General features: G+C 52.9%; 1 protein-coding gene across 1 annotated transcript; it reads left to right on the top strand.

The window, feature by feature from the left end:
* Positions 1-1,751: 1,751 nt before the first annotated feature.
* ESM1 (endothelial cell specific molecule 1) lies at positions 1,752-10,546 on the top strand. Its single transcript, XM_037038528.1, has 3 exons — positions 1,752-2,486; positions 5,691-5,840; positions 9,239-10,546. Exons 1-3 carry the CDS (start codon positions 2,162-2,164, stop codon positions 9,337-9,339), a joined length of 576 nt encoding a protein of 191 aa, XP_036894423.1. The 5' UTR covers positions 1,752-2,161; the 3' UTR covers positions 9,340-10,546.
* Positions 10,547-14,175: the final 3,629 nt, after the last annotated feature.

Raw genomic sequence — 14,175 nt, 5'->3', positions numbered from 1 at the left:
AATGTTGAATGTCAGCTGCGACTGAAAAACGAGGAAAGAGCAGTACCTGGCTCATGAGTTTGTTGGGAAGGTTCAGTGTTGTAACACTTATGAAATACTTTGGACGGTATCTTCAGCCTGGTCAGATTTATAATGGTCAGATGTTACCAGTAGCCACGACCCCACCGGCCACCATCTCTCCGCCGAAGTGGTGCCAGCGAAGCTGGGGCCTTTTCCTGGATGGGTCTCAGAAGCGGGCTTGGGTTGTCAGGGGAGGCACGGTGTGTGGCTTTGTCCTCAGACCGGTGTGGTTCCGGTTCAGTCTGATGGCACGGGGCCTCAGGGAGGTGACTCCCCCCTCGGGACTCAGTCTTCCCATCGGTGAAATGGGTCTGACAGGGGTATCTCCTTCCTAAGGTTGGCGGGGGCCGGGCAGCTGAGTTCACACAGGCCAGAGGGTTCAGAATGGTGTGTGGCACAGGTTATGTGCTTCGTGGAGGTTGCCCACCGTCAAAAACAGCGCCTCAGGGTGTCGCTCGCTCACTATGTGCCGGCTCCTGGGGAGATGAAGGCAGGATACTCCGAACTTCACTGTCATGGGTGCGCTGGGATACTGGGCAGCTCAAAGTCTTGCAGCAACTCAACTCCCCATGGCCCGGATTCTGTCTTCTCCTTGGCTCCCCCAACCAGTCTCCCTGAAGCTGCACTTTCCAAGGCTGACCCAACCATCAGAATCATACCCAGAAGCCTCTGTGTGGTCTTCTAGAGGGCACAAGAATTTTGGAGATCAACCAGCCTGACATGATAGTTCTCAAAAGAAGAGGCTGAGGCTCCGAGAAGCCCTGTGACCGCCCCCAGCAAACCTGTCACAGACCAAGAGTTACCCACTTGACTGGGTTGCGTATTCACCAAATGGCAATGAGGTTATATTGAACTTGACCGGTGTGTGGTGGTGGGGTTCTTGGAGTCCAGCCTGTGGCTGGTCTAGGCCTCTTCTCACTCCACTTTAACTTTATTTTTCTGTCTCACAAACTTGCTTCACCTCAGGAGGGCTGCTCTGCCTTCCTCAAGGAACCCAGGCCCTGTGCCCCCCCCCCCCAAAGCATGGAGGCCTGGTTTCCCCATGGGCCATGTCTCCCCTTCCCTGTGACTCGCCTCTCTGGGCCATGTCCTGATTTCCAGGCTGGCTGGCTGGTTTCCTTGGGCGGCTGCCTTGTTGGGTGGTTTTCAGGGAGGGCTCTGGTGGAAGCCAGAGGTGAGGGGAGGGGTCCGGAGGGGCTTGGGCATTGGCCCAGCAGCCCCGGGGCTAGGTGAGCCTTTCCTGGGGGGAGTTGTGGGTCCGAGGGATAAGCTTTTCCGGAGTTGGGTAACCCAGGAGAAGTGCCCGAAGCATCTCACCTCTCTCGTGGTTTTGGGCTGATCTGAAGGGCGTTCTCAGCCACCCTGTGCACCTTGCTGGAAACGCAGCTAACTCCTAATAGGCTTAGATACGTGGGAAGGGAATGGTTTTACAAATAACGTTTGAGGGGAGGGGTGGGGGGAAGGAAGAGAGGGTCTTAAAAAATCCTTTTCAAAATATATTCTTCTAAGTATCGAAAAGGCACCCTGTAACCCTTTTTTCTCCCAAGTGACCTCATAGCTGTGTATTGAGGGGAAATACCGAAGGTTTGTTTACTCTCCAAAAGGAGCTTCTTCCGTCCGGATGATTCCAGGAGCTGTCGTGTCTGTGAGACCCAGGGACAACCCACACCCTGAGGGCCCGCCGGCTGCTGTCACAGCACTCCCCGTCCTGGAGGAGGGCAGGGACCTTCTTTACCCTCCTCCACCGACGTCCTTGGGCTCTGCAGACGGATGTGCGCGAGTTTTTCACTCCGCGCGCAAAACAACCGTCTACACATAACAAATGACATCAGCCTGGGCTTCTCAATTCCTGGATGGCAGCAGCGCGCTGATTCAGCCTCCATCCTGGACTTCGTGAACTGGGACCAGAGAGCCTGCAGGGGACCGAGCTGCGGCCGGCTGGAAGGAACTGGTGACGGGCAGACGGAGGCTCGGCCGGCCCGAGGGCAGCCGCGCGTAAAGCTCACAAACGTGTAGGCAGAGGCTCAGCCCCCGTTTGGGACGGACGGCCGCTGCCCCGCAGCCCAGACCACCGGAGGAGCCGCGCCACTCGCGGGGAAGCATGTGGGCCAGCCTGCTGCCGCTGCTGGCCGCGCTCCTGGTGACCGCGCCCCTGGTCCCCGCGCCCCGGGCCGCGGCAGCCTGGAGCGCCAAGTACGCGGTGGACTGCCCGGAGCGCTGCGACAGGGACGCGTGCAAAAGCCCCCTGCGCTGCGAGAGGACGGTGCTGGACGACTGCGGCTGCTGCCGAGTGTGCGCAGCCCGGCGCGGGGAGACCTGCTACCGCACCGTGTCGGGCATGGACGGCGTCAAGTGCGGCCCGGGGCTGAGGTGTCAGTTTTACAGTGAGGAGGACGATTTCGGCGACGAGTTTGGTATCTGCAAAGGTAAAGAGGGGCCTCGCTCCCCTGCCCTGGGCGTCCTGGGGGCATTCTCCTGCAGGGGAGGCGGGGAGTCTTCCCTCCTTCGGACCGAAGGGGAACGGCAGGTGGGCTGGGGACCCGGACCAGGCAGGCATGGCGCAGGGAGACAGGCTGACTCTGCAGGTGGCAGCCGACCCCAGTGTCAGGGAAGCCCAGGAAGAGCGCATCACGTCACTCACTCTGTCGGGGAGATTTTTTTTTACAAAGTTGCCGCGGAAGATTGTGCTGCCCCCTTCTGTGGAGAACCTCAGGTGCCCGTTGGTGACCTGTCCTGGTGGCTCAGGGGCTCTCTCTCCTGCAAACGCTGATTACAGAGCGTGCACTTGGGAGCTCACGGAGGGCTGTCCCGCCCTGGGTTTGGGGCGTCTTTGACTCTGAGAGGGTCCCCAGGATGGAGGGCAGCTCTCAGGATCCAACGTTTCTCCTGAACCCAGGGGTGGGTTTCAGTCATCGGACTCCCGTTCTGGCCAGAGGGCACCCTGAAGTAGGGGGCAGGCCTTACTCCGCCTTGCGAAGGTTTCTGGTCTCCCAGAAAAATAGCAGATGGTGTAAAACACAGGCAAGAAAAATAAAAATTGGATGTCTGTCAAGAGCGAGGCTGGCAGTCTTACAGATGTAAGGAAAGAACTCATCCGGTTGACATTACAGCCAAGCAATACAGTTAAGCGTTTGTAGAACTGATTCCAAACTTAGTGATTACAGTTTAAAATGTTTAACATGCTTAAAATGGACAGAATCAAAAGAATGATGATTTATATAAAAATGCTGTGGGTGTGCACGATCCACTGTGAAGAGCATTATTAAGATGTAACACATGCTATAGCTTCGTTCATCAGTTTCATAATACAAGGGAGCTTTTACATTGTCAAGGGGACTGGGAACATCCTAAACAATTCTCATATTTTATATACTTAATGCAACAGTGTGCTTTTGTGACTCATGATCACGCAGTAAGAGCCGATTCATTAATTCTCCTGCCTTTCAGACAAACACCTTTTAATCCCCAAACGTGCCCCAGTTTAGGAAACATATGTTTGAACTAGTAGGGGAATTTTTTTACTAGTTTTTGTTTATAACCAGTAAGGGATGGGATATCAAGGGAACATTTTCTTTGGTGAAGGTTCACACACGTTTCTTTTGGCTGCACAGGGCCTGTGTAAGTTTTCCATAAATTACAGACTTCTCCACCAAGAACACAGGACTCCGTTCAAGGAAATCGGGGCGATCGGCACCGTCACACTGAGGACTCCGCGAGTATGCGCAGTGCGTTGCTTTGTCTCTCAGCGCGGACGTCCTTGTAGACGTGACGGTGAAGGAGCGCCGTGTGGGGGTGAGACAGGTGCCATGAGGCATCGAGTCTCAAGCACTCCCTGGGTGACTCGATGTGTTTTTTAGAAAGGTGTTCAGGATTGCTCCTTTGGGCACCCTTCGGGCTGTGAGCCGGCCTCGTTCGGGATGCGTGTTCTCCTTGCTGGGAGTAGGGAGCGTGTGTGAGCCTCCAAGACTCTAGCTAGAGAGAGGCATAGACTCTGCTGCAGGCGAACCCCTGCCTCCACAGAGTGCCCGTGTGGGCGCTGTCTCGTCCGCTGCATGTCAGGTGTTTTCTGAACACTCGCGGGTCTGCACCGGGTGGCCCAGCGAACCAGCAGCCTGCCGACACTGACTCACTGGATGCCCACTGTGTCTGCCCAGGGGACACAACAGCAAACAGCTGTTGCAGCTGCGAATCTGGCTCAGGTTTTAGTCTCCTGTGCCACGGGGGACACAGTCAAATCCCAGTCCTGTGGGCTTTTCGGCACAGCCTTTGCAGCGGCCCCTGGAGGGACTGACTGTTTTTCCCCTGCAGAGGGGCCACGGCTTAACACCAGGCTCCCCGTCATCTGTCCGCTGCTGCAGAGAGCAATCCTAAATCTCCTTTGAAAACACATTTTATTTATACCTCGCTCCGTGCAATAATAGAGTGTTAAGGACTTGGATGCCTTGCAGCTCGACTCCCCACCCGTGCGTGACTGTGCGTTCACGGGGCCATTCTCACGTCAAGAGAGTGAATATAGTGTGCTGGGTTGTGTTCGGTGCTGTCGTCTCCCAAGAACCACGAGCTTTCCGTAAATGAATCTGTCCTCTTTTTTCTCAGTTTTAGCTTAAGCGTGAAATCCCTGAAGCTCTCAGAGCTTTCAGGTTTTGGTAGGTGTATAAATAAACTCTTGGCTTGCTCGTTCATTTCATGTTTTGGAGGTCAATTCCCCAGAGGGTTTACTATTGAAGCCTCTTAGCACCTGGGGGGTCGGGTCACTTGTGCTGCCATGTTGACAATGAACTTGATAGGCACTGGCTAGGACTGAGGATCCAGTTCTTCATGGAGAGCTGGGGTGGCAGCCCTCCGAGCCCCTGGCGAGTTGGGAGTCCTTTCCTGCGCCTTGAAAACAGCCGGCTGTCTGTGGGTGCAAAGCAGCAGCCCCCGTTAACCTGCTGAGGAGCTGAGCCCATGTCTGGTCGGTTGCCCACCATTCCCAAGCTGTCAGCGATGTAGCCTGCGAGACACTGCCTCCTGGCAGCCAAGTGGAAAGTAGACGGGATTTAGGCTGGGTCCAGGGTCTCCGTGACAGGCAGCTGTGTTCAGCTGAACCTCGATGCAGGACTCAGCCGAGGAGGCATCCACTCTCTGGTCTTAGTCTGTGATTTCGCATTTAAAAATGTATATATTTTAGTGAATTGATTGGGGTGACTGGTTAATAAGGTTTTATAAGTTTCAGGTGTCCAGTTCTGCTCTACATCATCCGTATGTTGTACTGTGTGTGCCTCACCCCAAGTCAAGCCTCCTCCCGCCACTCTGTACCCCTCTCTTCCACCTCCCCCACCCCCTTCCCCGCGGTGGTCACCACGCTGCTGTCCGGGTCTAGGAGTCTGTTGGCTTGTTTGTTTGGTCCCCTCGCCTTCCTCACCCAGCCCCGCCACCCCGCTCCCCTCTGACCAATGTCAATCTGTCCTGTGTATCCATGAATGCTTCTGTTGTCTGTTTTAGTTCATCAGGTCCCGCAGCTGTGATGTAAAGTTTCGACTTTCCAAGTCTGGCTGTTTTGGAGAATTGGGTTACAACTCACCGTCAAGATTCACCAGGTTTGCTCACAGGGACCCACCCCCTCTGACCCTGCCTTCTTTTGCCCACAGACTGCCCTTTCGGCACCTTCGGTGTGGGGTGCAAGGACACCTGCTCCTGTCAGTGGGGCATCTGTGACAGGGTGACCGGCAAGTGTCTGAGATTTTCCTTCTTCCAATACGCGGCCACCAAGCCTTCCGACAGATTCGTGTCTCACACAGGTGAGAGCTGGTTCCAGCGGAAACGCTGGGCTGAGACATCGGTTTGAATGACTTTGTTCCCTTTATTTCACGGAGGGGACACGGGTGGTGCTGGGTTGGGGTGGGGTGGCTATTTTCAAAAAGATCTTATTAACAGTTTTGAAGATTCTATAATTTCTCATAAAATTTACCCAGTTTTCAGGAACATAAATAAGATCAATTACCAAAAAAATCTGTAATAAAAAAACCAACTAAGACTACAAAGTTCTTCAAATTTTTCAGTGATCTGCTTTATACACGCACTGCACGGAGCTTGTTCCCACCTCCCGACTTCACGTAGAAACAGCGCTCCGAGGAACTTATTGAGTGGAGGGGGTTCGAGAGCCACAATAGTAAATACAACACTTTGTTTTAAACCAAATGAACACATGTAAATGGAATAATTTCCAGCACGTTTTTTTTTTAAATGGATCTTGGAGCAGAAAGGAGATAGCATCTGATTGAAATTCGGGAATTAGCTCTAATCCTTTGGAGGAAATAGGAGGGTTCCTCAGACGCTGCCTGTTAGGCCACAGGTGCTTCTTACCCAGGTTGCTGGGATGTGAGAAGACCCAGCCCAGAGGGAGCTGCTGTGTCTGCCGTTGGTTGTCTTGTTGAATGAATGGCCAGCTCAGTAAAGCTTCGTTAAATCAGAGCGGCTCGTGTAAACCACCTGTAGCCACAGCAACTTCCAGTATCAATAAGCGACACATTTTCCCTCCTTGTATCTAAGTACTGGACCATCCAGATCCGTTCTATCTAGTTTTTTTCCTGGTCCTTTGCAGTTCAAGTTAATTAAAATTTGATTTATTTGGCAAAGGTGCTTTTTCCCTAGTCCCACCCCCTTCTTGCACAGAGGCACAGCTAAATACATTAAGATAAAGGGGGAAATGCTGAGCTTTTAGCGAATTGTTATTTTCCAGTGTGGCTATCCCCTTAAACATTAATTTGAAATAAAACCCCCTTTTAACCTATTAGGTGAGCAACTTTGTGAATATTTGATCTGGAAATTGAGATCACTTATTAACATTTTAAAGACTTATGGATTGTCCCTATCATCCTCAAAAACCAAACAGGGAGAAGACTGCATTTTAAGACCCAATTTTTTATTGAAGTGGTTTCACATGAAATTAACCATTTTTAAGTGACTAGTGCAGTGGCATTTAGGATATTCACAATGCTGAGTGGCTACCACCTCTAAATAGTTCCAGAACGTTCTCCTCAGTCCCAGATAAAACCCCAGTCCCCCCCGCCCCCATTCCTCACATCCCTCCAGAGCCTGCGACCACCAACCCTCACCCTGAGACCTGGGGTTTTGAAAGACTTGATCACATTTGCTGCGGGCTTCACGCCTACCGTGTGAGGACCGCTGACTGCCTCAGACACCTGCGACTTCTTTGATCTTATTTTGCTTTTTTACAACCTCAAGCTAAAAAGAGCTGAAGGAACAACGTTCATATCCCATCCGTTTAAGGTTGTGCTTGAACTTCTTCCACCAAGAAAAACGAGTCCCTCGTGAGCGAGTGTTTGGTGGTGTCCAGGATGCGGGTGGGAAGCGGCCAGCGCCCTTGACCCTCATCCCTGGAGCTCCCGGGGTCCCAGTTCATCCCCACTCTGCACTCAGGGCCGACCCACGCCCGAGTGGGCAGATTCTGTGAATACCAGGACTGCCGTATAGATAGACACCCTGGGGACGGCAGTTACAAGGAAACCATTTCTCTCTCTAAATTAGATATCAGGACTCTTATTAGACACGTATGAAGAAAAGCGGTTCCTGACCCAAGGTGTTTCTTTGTATTAGCTAAAGGGAGCGACAGAAGACGACCAGACAGGGCGCCTTGGTGCACCCCAGCCAGGCTCACGGGGAGGGCGGACCCCCAAAGGCTGCAGGCTGCGCGGTCCTGGTGGTTCTTAGGCTCAGGCCCCGCCCATCACCATGGGGAGGGGGTGCCGGGTGCCGACTTCCCGGGCTGCACGGACTGGCTGGAGTCAGCCTTTACCCCCGGCTCCAAGGTTCATCCGCATGGGTGCCCACGGGTCCCTTCCAGACGGGGCCTGCTTTCTCAACTTCCTACCTGTTGCCACAACTGTCTGGGCAAGTGAGCCTCCTGGTGTCCTCTCCCCTTGGCGTGTGCTCTCTCTCTCTGGAGCTTTCCAACTGCCCAAGACTGGGAATTCTCCCAGCAGCTTTTTTGGGGGGGCGAGGTGGGGGGTGGTAACATCTGGAAGGTTTTGCTCACTCACAGGCCGCACTCAGTTCACCGTCTTCCANCTGACCCAAGGTGTTTCTTTGTATTAGCTAAAGGGAGCGACAGAAGATGACCAGACAGGGCGCCTTGGTGCACCCCAGCCAGGCTCACAGGGAGGGCGGACCCCCAAAGGCTGCAGGCTGCGTGGTCCTGGTGGTTCTTAGGCTCAGGCCCCGCCCATCACCATGGGGAGGGGGTGCCAGGTGCCGACTTCCTGGGCTGCACGGACTGGCTGGAGTCAGCCTTTACCCCCGGCTCCAAGGTTCATCCGCATGGGTGCCCACGGGTCCCTTCCAGACGGGGCCTGCTTTCTCAACTTCCTACCTGTTGCCACAACTGTCTGGGCAAGTGAGCCTCCTGGTGTCCTCTCCCCTTGGTGTGTGCTCTCTCTCTCTGGAGCTTTCCAACTGCCCAAGACTGGGAATTCTCCCAGCAGCTTTTTTGGGGGGGCGAGGTGGGGGGTGGTAACATCTGGAAGGTTTTGCTCACTCACAGGCCGCACTCAGTTCACCGTCTTCCACTTCAGGACGTGCGCTGCCGGAGCACCACCCCTCCCCCCTCCTCTGAGACGCAGAGAACAATTTCGTTTCAGAAAATTCTGTTACAAACTTTTTTCTTATGGAGAGCAAGCACTGTCTTTATAAAAAGCTCGCCCTGTGGTCTGCTTCCTGCCGTCTGGAGCCACACCGAGGCGCTGATCTGTCCTCCTACTGGGGAGTATAAAAGTCTCACTTAGAGATCCGTTCTTGCAGTGTTTGCTCAACCCACATGTCTTCCTGGGTTGCCCGCTCGATTCCTTGTTCCCTGCACTGGCACAGCTGCGAACGATGCACAGCCCCTGCGCTCTGAGAGCTGATATTCTCTCGGTGGCGTGAGATAATACGGGGTGCGGGGGGAGAAGAGAAAAGTGCGTGTGTGTGGTAGTGTCGGGGGATGGTAGGCGTGACAGGTGGGTGAGGAGAAACAGTTCTGGGGGATGCTTCCTTAAGTGGGCGGCGCCAAGGACAGGGCGCAAGGGAATCTGGTTCGCATAGACTCCGAATCCACGCAAGGTATCATGGCAAACCCACTGCAATGCGGGGACGGACAAACTGCACTTGACTTTGGAGTGATCCATGCCTTCTGTTTCAGAGCATGACATGGCATCGGGGGACGGCAGTGCGGTGACACAAGGCAAGGGGAAAGAGAATGCTGCCCGGACCCCTGCGATGAGGCGGCTAAGTCCACGCTGACCGGGCTGCCCGGAGGGGACTGTTGTAAGGACCATGGACACACGGCCAACATTGTAGGCATTGTTTTGGTTATAGCGTACGTGAAGTTTGGAGACCGAGCACAATTCGGGGTGGGTCCAGGAAAAAAGCAGGCTACTAACAACCCATAAAAATGCACGGGACTGAACATTTAGATAGCTGTTAAACATTTTGATGCATATAGATTTGTTAAATAACTATTTATAGTGATACTGAAGAATAGAAATGCAATTTAGGGAATGCAGGCCGGGTAGCCAAAGAGAAGGCTCCCACTGAAGACCACTGCGGGTCCACGTTCTTGGCCTCGGGCGCACATTCGAGTTGGGATACTGGATGGAGGGAGAGTTCTGGGCGAGAGGAAGTGGGGGTGGGGCAGGGAGTGTGATATTTAGGTCTTGTGGTAGCATCAGGGGAATTTAATTGTTGTTTTGTTTTTTACTTTGGGAAAAATCAAAACCGTCCCTGAAGGAAGTGGGGTGTTTGGAGCTGGAGGAATTTCAGTAGCAGCCCTGCACCGAGGCAGGTTTGAGGGGCCGCTCATGTGGTTCCCAGGTGACCCAGCGGAAGGGTGTCCTGGGCAGAAATGGTTCTCAAGGAAGCCGCGTGGGACCAGGAGGGCTGGGAAGTATTTTGCCTACTTGGGGGAGGTGTGAAGGTAAATATTTATATATTTTTGTAAGCAGTTGTTAGTCCAGCATCCTCCATGCCTGTATTTATCACCCTCTTGAGGAAAAGAACATAATATTGTTTGTCTAAAATGTTAGCATAGAGGTGCAACTCTGTAAGATTTTTGAAGATCCAAGGCGTGGAAATTTTTTTATTAATAATTGTTGTAATGTTAATTGTGGTAAGCATAAGAGAAACTGAGAACAATGTAGTTGTTGGGTGTATAAAATGTCAAAAATAAGCAACAGAGGGAATTTATTTTAAAGTAAGTGCAGTGACTTTGATGAGTCTTTAACTTAAAGTAGGAAATTGCTTCTAGGGAGGTTTGGGAAAGAGTACATTTTTGGCAGGAAATGTCAGCTCTAAGTGACACTTTTGAATGTTTCCCTTTAAAATCAGTTGGTAAGTAGAACGGCGAGCTCGCTTGGCAGGGTCTCAGCACAGACAGCACTGCTGCCCTAGACTTTGTTAGGAAATATTTGCATAGGTAGCTTATTTGGAATAAAGACTTACTTAAGATCTATTTTGATATTTACCTGTCTTTCATTCTCAGAGTTTGAATGTGTGTGTTGAAGGGCCTCTGAATGTCAACGGGATAAGCTGTTGGGGTTGGCTTCACAAGGACACATTGGTGACGGCTCAGTGAGAAACAGGACAACTGTCCGGAGAGGCGTTATGACCCTGTTAGGTCATCAAAGGCCATCTCACTGATCCGGCCAATGAGTGAGCACTCTCTCACGCACATGGAAGGGAGGGCCCTCAACGGAGTTTTCTGCTGCGCGTAAGCGTCTTGTGTCCGAGCATGAGACCAGAATACTGGCATTTTTCCTTCTGTGTTTGCTCTGCTTGTGTCTTAGAACTTCCTAGAAAATTATGTCCCAAGGTATTAACCCATTCCACAGAGGCAAAAAAAGAAAAGATGAACTGTTCTGTTCATCTGGTTGTGCTTTGAAGGTGGACGAACCTCTCAGTGTTTATGAACGAACAGACGTACCCAGGAAGGGCAAAGGTCACTCAGCCTTTGGGAAAACACTTTAAGTGAATTGACACTGCACTGAAAAAGTTATATCTGTGGTAGGGAGAACATCCAGCTTGCCTGAGTCGTTTTTTTTCTTTCTTTTAAAGATGGGGGAAAGGATGTGAATGGTATAAAAAGTTACATTCACTGGAGACGTTCGGTTACTGTTAAACAGAAAGAGAGAGCGATGAAAACCTGTCCGGTGCCCGCGCGCAGTGAGGTTTTGGGCCGTGACCTCAGCGGGTGAGGTTGCTGACAGACCTGCCGCCTGGCTCAGATGCCCGGGCCACCGTCTGGAGGCCCCTCTGGGGCACCTGAGCTAGACTGGGGGGTCTTGCCTCGGCTCTGGGCATGGTGGCAACCACGTGTGAGACGGTGGGCCGTGAAATCAAAGCCACGTGGGCTCATCTGCTCTCAGTGGCTGGCGTGTTTCCCAGCTGCCCAGCTTTGTGCCCCGGACGCCTGCGCCCCTCGCCTGAGGCGCTCCCATCTGTCTGTCCCCAATGGGTCTTCTGACTGTTCTTCATGTGGTTTCCAAAATGTTTGGGTTCTGCGTGCTTTTTGATTGCGATATTTTTGATCATGTGATGTTCAACTATTTACACAACATAGTTTTAACACATTATGTTCATTCTAAAACACTCAAACTAGAAACTTTTAAAAGGATAAGACATAAATATAAATGGAAGTTGAGATTGTCTTCCTGTATTCCAGTGGACCATTCTGGGAAATACCGGAGATGCCAGAGAAAATGGCAAGGTCGGTGGTCTCCAGTGAGACCCAACCTCGTCTCACTGGAGACAAGTGCGAGCCAGCACATGTCCCATGTGATCAATATTTCTGGAATGAACGGTGGAGGGGTGGAAGGGAAGAGGGACGGGAGGATGGACGGGCAGGGGGCGGGGGTGAAGCAGGTGACAGCCCTCTGTCCCCAGCAGACCGGCAGCCACTGAGGGAGCTTTCCTCTGTCCGCTCCCCCGTCTCCCTGGTGGCTGCTGGTCTCGCCTACGGGGACATGAGGTGCCTGGAAAACTGTGAGCCTGCACTGGAGTCCGTGAGTCTGACAAGGGGGCTTGTCCAGCCAACAGCGAAAGGGGGTGCTCCTCCCTCGGGTACTGGGGACACCACCAGGGGCCGCAGAAAGTGTAAGGCAATTCACGTGGCAGCCAGACCACGTGAATGTCCTGTGTTGTCCACGGGTTGTCCTGTGTGTGTGTGTCTGAGAGAGAGAGAGAGAGAGAGAGAGAGAGAGGGAGGGAGAGAGAGAAGCACTTTGGGAGGACCATTGCTTCCCCCTTGCATTTCATTCCTTTCCTGGAGCCCGCGCTTCCTCGGGTTGAAGGACCCACAGTGAGCTTACGTTAGGCTGCAGTTCAGCAGCACGCAGGTGTTTAGAAGAGAGTCGATCACTCCTGATCACCCACCCATTGATGCCAATCATTCCACAAAGGCCCGGCTGTTGAGGGGGTACATGCTACAGAGCAGTGGGCTCTGAGCTCGGTGCTGACCTAGCGACCGTCCCTGTCAGCAGGCTCCCGGGCGGTGCTGGCGCTGCGGGTCTGGAGACCACACGGGGACAACTGCCGATGCAGGGGACCCCAGCCTTGCTGGGAAGGGGGATAAACTACAGGCTGATCAGCTCAGCCATTGCTGGTCTTATGGAAAAACCCACTGCACTATTTCTCAACCTGGTGGTTCATTCAATTTTTGTTGGAAGACACTTAACTATTTAAGCAGCTGAGAGGGTTGCGAAATGTCAGGGAGACTTAGAGCCTAACTGTGCGGACGAGTCAGGGACAAGTAGAAGAAGACCATGGAGGGAGGCGGTGGCGGAGGTGCAGAGACTTGGGGAGTGACTGAGCCCGTGCTCTCACGAGAAGCATGAGCGGGAGGGCCACGAGCCTTGGGGAGACTTACACGCGTTCAAACACGGCTGCTGTACAGTGCTGAGCAACGGCAGTGGTCTGGACAGGCGGTGGGCAGGGCACTGGTTGAAGGAGAGGCAGGGCAGCCGGGAGCTGACTGTGAGCCAGACACCGAAACTGGTGGGCTGTGTCTCAGAAAGGGACCGGTGTGGGTCACACTCCCTCCAGGCAGAGGGCGACCAGGAACCGGGGCTGCGCGCTGTGCCCGTGGAGCCCGGGTCCCCCTGGCTTACGGCACAATCGAGGCACAGACTCCCCAGTTTCCATGACTCCCTGCTCCCCAGTGTGAGAGCAGCTGTTTTGCAAACCTATACCTTGATTAGTTTCCCCCCAAACGCCCAGATTACTGTGCACAGAAACGACAGTCTTCTTGGGTCACTGGTCTCCACATGCTTTATTCGGTCAGGGAACGGCGATAACTTGGCGCGGACTCTCGGAGTTTTCAGGTCAGCTGGTGGGAACTCGGGCCTGTGGGTCCCTCCCAGAGAGCGAGCACCCGCCTGCCTGCATCCTCGCGTGCACACCGCGGGTGTCAGCTGTGCTGCTGCCCGGAGAGAGCGGAGGCTCACGGTGATGTCAGGGAGGCAATAAAGTGGGGGTGGGGCCGCTAAACGGGAGTGGGGTCGTGTAAGACTGTTTCTACTGTATTTTAAGTGAAAAAAAAAAAACCCTAGTACTATGCCATATGAATAATCTTATTTTTGTGAAAAATATACAAATGAATATAAATCAAGATATTAATTTTGATGCTTATTTATGTTTTTAGCTACTTTCTGAAAATTTTCCAGTTAGTTTAATAATTGGGAAAAGCACAAGGCTCTCTCCGTTTTCAAACATTTAAGCTGCAGAGAACTCAAACAGACAAGTTGTTATGGGCCTTCGGAGCACAACCCTGGGTTTCAGTAATTGTGAGCTGTTCCTTGTCATCTTGGTGGTTTGAACGTTGCAGAAACAGGATTTCAAACCAAGGGTGTGGAGAGAATTGCAGTTTTCTTACAAATACCGGCAAGGCTGCAGAGCACATGAGCATACAACACACCCCTTTTCTGGGCCAGGTTTTGGTCTGACGGAAGCCAAGTGGTGGGTCCCTGGGAAGGACAAAGGCCTCTGCCCCCTCGGGGCACTCGTTAAACCACAACCCATTTGCTGTGCCCGGGCTCAGGAATGCGCCCTGCTGAAGCAGGCGGTCCGGCCACGAGGGTGTTTCAA

Source organism: Sturnira hondurensis, unplaced genomic scaffold (genome assembly GCF_014824575.4).
Source record: "Sturnira hondurensis isolate 20B ecotype Veracruz unplaced genomic scaffold, ASM1482457v3 Scaffold0024400, whole genome shotgun sequence".
NCBI classification, from domain to species: domain Eukaryota; kingdom Metazoa; phylum Chordata; class Mammalia; order Chiroptera; family Phyllostomidae; genus Sturnira; species Sturnira hondurensis.
This window is presented reverse-complemented; position numbering and strand designations above follow the sequence as displayed.

Excerpts from the sequence above, each read along its gene's own strand:
- ESM1 (XM_037038528.1), top strand. The coding sequence starts at position 2,162 with ATGTGGGCCAGCCTGCTGCCGCTGCTGGCCGCGCTCCTGGTGACCGCG. Across the intron at positions 2,487-5,690 it reads CGAGTTTGGTATCTGCAAAG|ACTGCCCTTTCGGCACCTTC; the intron begins GTAAAGAGGGGC and ends TTTTGCCCACAG. Across the intron at positions 5,841-9,238 it reads CAGATTCGTGTCTCACACAG|AGCATGACATGGCATCGGGG; the intron begins GTGAGAGCTGGT and ends CTTCTGTTTCAG.